The sequence below is a fragment of the Apium graveolens genome, unplaced genomic scaffold (genome assembly GCF_009905375.1).
Source record: "Apium graveolens cultivar Ventura unplaced genomic scaffold, ASM990537v1 ctg3599, whole genome shotgun sequence".
NCBI lineage: Eukaryota > Viridiplantae > Streptophyta > Magnoliopsida > Apiales > Apiaceae > Apium > Apium graveolens.
The window spans coordinates 24578-33317 of record NW_027418177.1 but is presented as its reverse complement, the minus strand read 5'-3'; the positions used below and the strand labels follow the sequence as shown (position 1 = coordinate 33317).

The 8740-nt window shown below is 32.0% G+C and overlaps 1 protein-coding gene across 1 annotated transcript; it reads right to left on the bottom strand.

Moving 5' to 3' along the window:
- Positions 1-217: 217 nt before the first annotated feature.
- LOC141701224 (uncharacterized) lies at positions 218-8480 on the bottom strand. The gene is made up of 3 exons (XM_074504915.1): positions 8246-8480; positions 760-1096; positions 218-683 (listed from the first exon to the last, which is right to left on the bottom strand). The coding sequence occupies exons 1-3, from the start codon at positions 8478-8480 to the stop codon at positions 218-220; spliced, it is 1038 nt and encodes a 345-aa protein (XP_074361016.1).
- Positions 8481-8740: the final 260 nt, after the last annotated feature.

Here is an 8740-nt window from a genome sequence, read left to right as displayed (position 1 = left end):
TAATAATATTATTGCACAAGGTAGGGATGTAATATACCTCGCTTAATGTCTTCTCTTCACCATTCTTGCATTTAAATGACACTACTCCCCTGCCTTTTATCGTTACAGTAGACTCATCACCAAACTTCACTTTTCCGGTTACACGTTCGTCTAACTCTTTGAATTTTTCCCGTTGTCCAGTCATGTGATTGCTCGCCCCATTATCCAGGTACCACACTTACAAATCCTTGCGTCCCTCATTTTTCTCTGTTAGCTTTGGAACTACCATTTCATCATTTATCAGCATCATCTCCTTCACAGGTTCTTTGATCTCAACAATCAATAGCGCTGGTTCATCTCCTTGGATTTGGGTGAGGTTCACTTCCTTTTGTGGTTCCTTGTCACGTCGTGATTTCCGGCACTCGTATGCAAAATGTCCAAATGCTTGGCAATTGAAGCACCTCATCCTGCTCATATCACGTCCTCCTCGATTTGATATTTTTCCCCGATTGTCACTAGGACCTCGATTCCCTTCTCTGGTTTTTTTCATCCACTCCTCACGGGTCAATAACAATTGTCCCTCGTGGTTTTCTCTCTTTCGCCATTCTTCCTCTGTCAGTAAGAGTTGCCCTTGATTCATCTCACTTGTCCCACACAACCGTTCTTCATGGGCCTTCAAAGAACCAATGACTTCTTCCGAATTGCTCCAGAGCAGACGCAATTTGTAAAAATTTCGAGGGAACTGCTCTGAGAAGTTTCTTCACCACGTAGCTCTCTTACATCTTCTCTCTTAGTGCTCGAATGTTAGTGACCAGTCCATGTAATTTCATGTAGAAGTCATCTAACTGCTCCCCATCTTTCATACTTAAGCTTTCAAATTCCCCTTTCAGCATTTGAGCCTTTGCCTGTCTCACCTTGTCTGCTCCCAAACTCATTGTTCTCACAGCTTCCCAAGTCTCTTTCGATGTTTTGTTTTCTGTAAGTGTCAACAACATCTCCTCCGAAATCCTTTGATAGATAATTGCCAAGGCTCGCTTGTTCGTTTTGACCTCAACAGTCCCCTTCGGGTCCCACAAGCCATATGCCTGCATAATCACTTTCATCTTCTGAGACCAAGCTGCATAATTAGTCTTCGTAAGCATAGGATAACTCAGCCCAATATTTGTACTTTCTTTCGTCTTTACCTTCTGTTCTATCGTGTCTGAAAACTTAAGTGGTTACCGTGGCTCTCATACCAAGTAAAGCACTAAAACATAATATACACACACACACCTGCTTGTATTTAGAGTTGGAAGGAGATAAAACTTCTTAAATTAAAATAGATCAATGTACAAGAATAAATATGCAAGTACAAAGCAAGCTAAAAACTAGGCATGCAGCTAAACAAACTCCTATCACTAACCCACTTTCATTATTCAGTTCCTACTAATATGCAAACACCAAATGACCAAGTCTAATACTAAAATGCACTCTCAACAGCTATATTTTATTTAAATAAAACATGTTTAGATTAATTTAAATCCAAAAGGGATTTATGATGGACCTCATTAGCCCATGAAATTGTTTGTTGCTATTCGTGGTCAAGAAAAAAATGGAAAAGTTGGACATTTTTGCATAACAATCTAGACAGTGTGATGTCCCCTAGGTTTATTGGATGCAAAACAACCAAGGAAAAGTTGAGACACTTTGGTGGTTAAGTGTAAGGCACAACGGCTATCAAGGAGATTCGAAGGACAATACTCAATCACCAGTATAAGCACTTTGACTCAAAAGTTGATTAGTCTTTGTTTAAAATCTATGATAGATTTCAGAAATTGTTGAATGATATGTCACTTGTTGACATAGAGTATGATCCAGCAAATTTAAACTTGAAGGTTCTTCCTGCACTTCCTCCAAAGTGTGACTTGAAAGTTATATCAATAAGGGATAACTATGATCTTGAAGACACATCTCTAGTTAAGTTATATGGAATTCTGAAAACTAATGAACTGGAGATGGAGTAGAAAAGTAAGACAAAATGCGACAAGACATGTTTCTCTCAGGGTAGAGGAAAAACAAGAGAGAAATTTGCAAGAAATAGCCATTTGAAAATGAAAGGCCATGATTGTATAGTCTGACACTGAGTCTCAAATACTCATGATGGCTTACAAAATTATTCAGGAACTGAAATTGATCATGGTAATGATGAAGATATCGTACAAATTTATGCTCTTTTAGTTAAAAAGTTTAGAAATATGGGCTATACAGACTTCAAAAAAAAATGTTTTTGAAAGAAAGGCTCTAGTTCCTCGAACTTTACCCTGATAAGAGGAATTAAAGAAAGAATGATCGCAAGGAGTCAAGGTATGGGAAAATTACAAGTCAAAGATCAAGTGCTATAATTGTGATGAAGTTGGACACTTTGCTGCTCATTCAGAAAGCCAAACGCTGAGAATAAGCAAGCCTTGATCAACAAGAAGAAGAATTGAAGCAAGTTTTGACCAGAAAAACAATTGGGATGATACACCTTACAAGAGTACAAACTATGCTCACAAAAAATTGCATAATGTTGTGTATTTCTAACAAAGTAAATTTTATTATATATATGATTTAACTTTTTTCTATTATAAAGGGATTTTGTTAATTTTAGGTAAAAGTTACAAAATAAATTAATGGAGATTAAATAATTTAAAGATGTATATTTTATTTTGTTGAATGATATTATCTTGTTAAACTAACACGATTGAACAATCAACTTTTGGAAATTAATTTTTATGATTTATTCATAGTAAAGTCAATATTTATTTAAATTGAAATGATATCAATAGTGTAAATTAGTTTTTATGATTTTCTTGCTAATAAAATATGTTAAACACAATATTGAGACGTCATTTTAAGGATAAAATAAAGAACATGAACTCATAAATTGTTATGATAAAAACAAACACATTATTCTCAAATCTACTTACTCAAATTTACAAGGAAAATACAATATTGTAAAAAATTAAACTCAAATAATCATCATAAACATATTTATGTTTGCAAAATAAATTGAACAAATTAAATATTTAATCCTGAATTATAAAGTAACTTATATAAAATATGTAAATATCAAGATTAATGAATACCGATATGTCTTTTATAAAAAAATACACAACATTAACAAATGAATAAGAAAATATTTTATATACTGAATATGAAAAAAAAATTATTTTATCTTTATCGCCTCCCAACAACACCTAATATTTTACAAAAAATATAAAGTTAAACAATTCGATCAAAACAATGAATAATTATCGAGGATTCAATTTAAAGTCCAATTATATTACAACTAAATCGACTAATTATTATTGACTCAATATTTGTAAATAAGGTACTTAATATTGATTAATGATATATAAAAATACATTATATTTAGTGTTAAATATAAACCAAAAAAAATTTGAAAAACTCGTCTGATTCGATCTTAAGAAAGTCATATTTAAAAAGGCCCGAAACTGCCTGAACATATATTTTATTACAAAATTTTGCTTCTCTCCTAAAGAGAAAAAACTTGGATTAACTCAAATTTGGAATTTTAAAAATATCAAAATAATTTTTTTGATAGTTTTATTTTTCATCCAATTTTTTACACTAAAATATTTTGAGATAAAATTCTAAATCGGAAAAAATTCTACACATCTTTAATATATTTAAAGAAAAATTAACAAATATACATTATTTTTCGAAGAAACGAAAAGTAATAAAATTAAGTTTTTTACATATATCTAATTCGGACGTGTAATTTGCGCCATTATTGGGTCTCAAAATTTTGTATAAATTCCAAATTCATTATTTTTTTAGAAAAATTGATTTGATCCAAATTCTAAATATGTAAATTATTTAAGCCACGCTTAATACTATTTAATTTATCTTTATTTAAATTATTAAATATTTATCTTTTAAGTTGAAATGAACATTTATCTTTTTTAGTTGAAATAAATTAGTCAATTAAATTATAATTATTATGTTCCCACTATGGCTTATTGGCTTTCTATTCTACCAAAATTTTATTTTTGTTTGCTAATAGAACCTATAATATTTCTCACTTTGTAAGTCAAGAGTTATTATTCTATTTAAGCAAGCAAAATAACTTCTAATTGGATTTATCTTCTTGTACATAGATAATCCATCAAGAAACTAACAATTTATGTTTTCAATAGAATTAGTTAGACCAAAATTCAAGACATGTTCCACTAAAACTAAGTCCTAACAACACTTTAAACACTCATTTAAACTTGATAAAATTTACATAAAAATAAGTCAACAAAGAAACATGCAAATCAATACAAGAAGCAGTGTTTGAGATATAGTAAGTCTACTATAGACCACCTCACATGAAGCATGTTTTTTACATAGTATTTAGCATAAAATGATTTAGAAATAGTAATAGTTGCTGCAATCACTAATGGGGAATTAAGAGGATGGAATCATTGGCATGTTATTATTAATTCAGACCATGGAATACTTCCAAGTTGTACCAAGTAACCAACATCCTTAAGAATCATCTCCGTACAAGACACCCTATCACTAGCAACTACAGAAAACACACGTAAGTTTATAGTTGAAAATTTATAAATATTTCTATGAATATACAATTTAAACTTAAAAGTGAATATCCAATTACAAAATTGCTTAACTAGAAACTTGATTTCTATGAATCATTTCAGTTGATCATTGTTTACCCTCGGTTATTGTTAGTTTAACTTGTTGAGCTAGTTAGCTCACCCTTGCGAATCTGTTTATGTCATTCTACAGTTAAAAATGAAATTGTTCGTAACGAGGATCCCCGGTCCAGTATGCGAGCTAAGATTCCAGGTTAAGTTGGATCGAGCTAGCAGGAGCTTTAAGTTGTAGTTTGGGTTATGCAGGTTTGTAAGCATGATTTCATTTTTAGCTGTAAGTTAAACTAGTTGGGATTTGGTATGACGTAATAAAAGTTAAGGTTTTGGCTTGTTTTCTTATTTAACCTGTTGCGATCCGTGGTTGCGTAAATAAGGGTTATTGCATATAATATTTCATATACAAATTTATATATTGTGTGTGTTGTGAACCCCAAACTTCTGACCCGGGTTGAGAGGGTGTCAGAACCACCATTTCCGAAACTAAATCAACTACTAATATTACCTAATATACACCCAATGCTACCACTAAAGCTACTAACATTGCTACCACAATTTCTGCTACTAAGACTAATCAATATTTGAGCAATGATACCACTATGCCAACTAGCCATTCTACCACCAATACCACCACTAAAGATGCAAGCTATGCTACCACCAATACCACCACTAAGATTAACCAATATAACATCAATGCTACCACCTGTAATACCATAATTAAAGTGGCTATAAATGGAATTGCTTAAGCTAGAATAAACTTCACCACCAATACATATAAAATCACTACCAATTCTCTAACAAAGATTACCGCTTCCAATGTCACCAATTACACTAATAAGAGCACCAGGAGCAACGTAACCATCAATGCCACCAAATCCACTACTAATATTATCGTTTCAGGTACCACCAATGTAACCACTAAAGGTGCTAGTCATGCTACTACCAATGCAACGATACCACCAATGATGCCATTATTAAAGTTATCACCAATGATACTCCGTAAGGTAGCATAAACTTTACCACCAATAATCCCACCACCAATTCCACTCCTAAGATTACGACTTCTAGTACCACCAATTGGACTAGTAAAATTACCACCACCAATGACACCGCCTACAATATTACTACTCGATTTGAGAAAAACTTATAACTCTATACTTTTCGAATTGTTACCGATCTATAGTAGTTACATGAGGAATGGGTTCTAGTGAGGCTGAAAATGGTGACCCTACCTATTCATGTATTGAAAATATAAGTTCTTACACCACTAAAAAATTTTCACAAAAACCCTACATCTCTATCAAGTAAGAAATCTCATTTTCAATCATTTGTCTTGTGAAATTAAGTTAAAAAGTGACCGGGCTTTGTGAGATGGGAAACGCCATATATAAGTAAATTTCGTGTGTTATTAGGTAACATAAAGTAATTTCGAGTGGTTTGTCATATATACATTAGAAAAATAAAAAACATACCCCACATAGATCCACTTGTACTATGTGCATTTATATATATGATATATATTGGCATGGTAAAAGTTAAAAAATAACAAAGAAACCTTACATGGTATATTGATGAAGAGGAGAAAGGGAAGGGACTTTTAGCATTTTCTTCATTGTTTTTGGAACTTGTTGCAAGTAGTAAGAAAAATATAATTCTTGTGCAAATTCTCTAAAGTAAGGTCACACACAAACATAAAATAAATTGAATAGTATAATTCAACAAATATGAACATAAAATATAAATAATGTGTGGGCTTCTTTTTTTAAAATTTTCATTTTTTAATATATCATGTATTTGATTATTTATGAGGAACAAAAATATTAATACAAATGTATGTGAATTTTTTTCTAACTTTGACATATAATATTGAACGGATAATTCTTGACATCAAGGTCGGTAAATTTACTTACATATATAAAAGGAAAATGAGATATTATTATAGTATTTGATATTTACCAAAAGTTTTTGCAAAAAACACATATGAAAGGAAAATGAAGAAACGGGGAAATATAAATTATTACTTTAATCTTGTTAAACAACATCAATTCATGATAACCTCTGAACCTTATTCGCTTAGTCCCCCACCAGTTCATTTGATTAGTCATCCACTAATTCATTTAAAGATGTGTTTAACCTTACTCCAAAACACTTTTTCATAGAGAATACAAATAACTCCAAAACACTATTTCATGGCCCCCTTGTACCTATATTAGGGTTTTACGTACCTTTTTATATCCTTTATTTTGCAGGCAAAATTGTATATAATTGTTTCAATTGGCCCAATATAGTTTAAATTGTTTTTTTTTCTTAGTATTAATTTCTTATTACAAATTTAAATTTTTTTCTTTTTATAGAAATATAATTTAACAAAGTCTACTCCATGTATTATATAAACTAATTGGGTATTGATTTACAAGCATAGGTAAACAAGCAATACTATAATTTATTTTATATTGTAAATAAAATGAATTTCTATAAATTAAGTGGTAAGCATTGTATAAAAAACTTAACTTGAAAATGACATTTTCTCGAGAGTTTTAAATTTTATTTAGTGAAATTATATATAAATTGCCTACTCACCTAAAGTAACAATAATATATGTACTACTACAACCCTAACTAACAATAATAGAAGTACTATTATAATAGATTCAACTCTAAAAAACTCTCACAATTATTAGAAAATTAATTGTCATGCACAAATTAATATTACCATAACAACATTTAATCAAATTAATTTTTTAGAGGTATAAGATATCATAGTATTTAGCATAAAATGATTTAGAAATAGTTGGTGCAATCACTAATGGGTAATTCAGAGGATGGAATCATGGGCATGTTGTTCTCCAAGTATGTAGAAGGTGCAGCAACCCCACTTCCAAGTTGTACCAAGTAACTAACATCCTTAAGAATCATCTCCATACCAGTAAGACAGCCATGTAGAATAAAAATTGTGATGGGCTTGTGCTTTAGATACAAAGTGCAGTGTTTAGCACATGGCTGCGTATGGAGAAGAAAATAAAGTTGCTTCTCATTCCTTTTTATCAAACTGAATGCATATAATCTAATATATACTAGTCTAGACATATAACGTGATATCTAAAAAATAGCAACTGAACTTCCTAGCATGACTCCACTACTTCAACGTCCGTGATAATGCTGAAACTGAACTATGACCTGGTCTACAGTTACTGTGTGCTAACCAACACAACCTTCACTAAGGCCTATACAATTTATTCAAAACTAATAAAACACAAATTAATAACTAAATTTAAGATTATTCCAACAATCACCCCCTTAATCTTAAATTTTATCATGAACTCATTTGGATTAGCCCGTCAGGCATTCATCCTAACCCGTTTGGCTTTCAACTTCTTTGTCCATATGGCACTTAAACTTAGCCATTTTTGCTTTAAAAATATCCTTCCCATCTGGCACTTCTATTTACCCGTCTAGCACCTTTTATTTTGCCCGTCTGGCATTAATCTTCTGTCTATAATAATGTTGGCTCATCATCCTCGATCTTTGTGAGGTTCACTTCGTGTCTCTTCTCTCTTTCCCGTCGCGGTTTATCACATTCCGTAGCCTAGTGTCGCATAGTATTACAGTTGTAACACTTTATCCTACTCTTGTCACGGAAAGAACCACCTCTAGGTCTTTGATTCTGAGATGTCAGAAGAAGTTGTCCATCTACGCTCTCAGACCTTCCCTTCATCCTTTTCTTGTAAGCTTTGAGATGACCAACTACCTCTTCAATTGTCATCCCCTTAACGTCTCCAAATTGCTCCATGTTTGAAGCTATTTGAAGAAACTTATCCGGAACTGCACGTAGAATTTTTCTCATAAAACTCGATTCTTCCATTGTTTCGCCAAGGACCGGATTTAGTCACAATCCCACTCAACTTCATACAAAATTCTTCGATTTTATCCGTTTCCTTCATGATTAAGGACTATAACTCGCCTTTTAATGTCTGTACTTTTGCTTCTTTTACTCTTTCCACACCCATACACATCATCTTGATCGCTTCCCATGCTTCCTTAGCTGTTTCTTTTTCAGCAAAGGACAGCAACACATCTTCGGGCACACCTTGATATATTGATGCAAGTGCCACTTGCACCGTT

Excerpts from the sequence above, each read along its gene's own strand:
- LOC141701224 (XM_074504915.1), bottom strand. The coding sequence starts at position 8,480 with ATGGAAGAATCGAGTTTTATGAGAAAAATTCTACGTGCAGTTCCGGAT. Across the intron at positions 1,097-8,245 it reads TGGTTCTTTCCGTGACAAGA|CTTGGTCTCAGAAGATGAAA; the intron begins GTAGGATAAAGT and ends CTAATTATGCAG. Across the intron at positions 684-759 it reads CGAGCACTAAGAGAGAAGAT|CAATTCGGAAGAAGTCATTG; the intron begins GTAAGAGAGCTA and ends TCTGCTCTGGAG.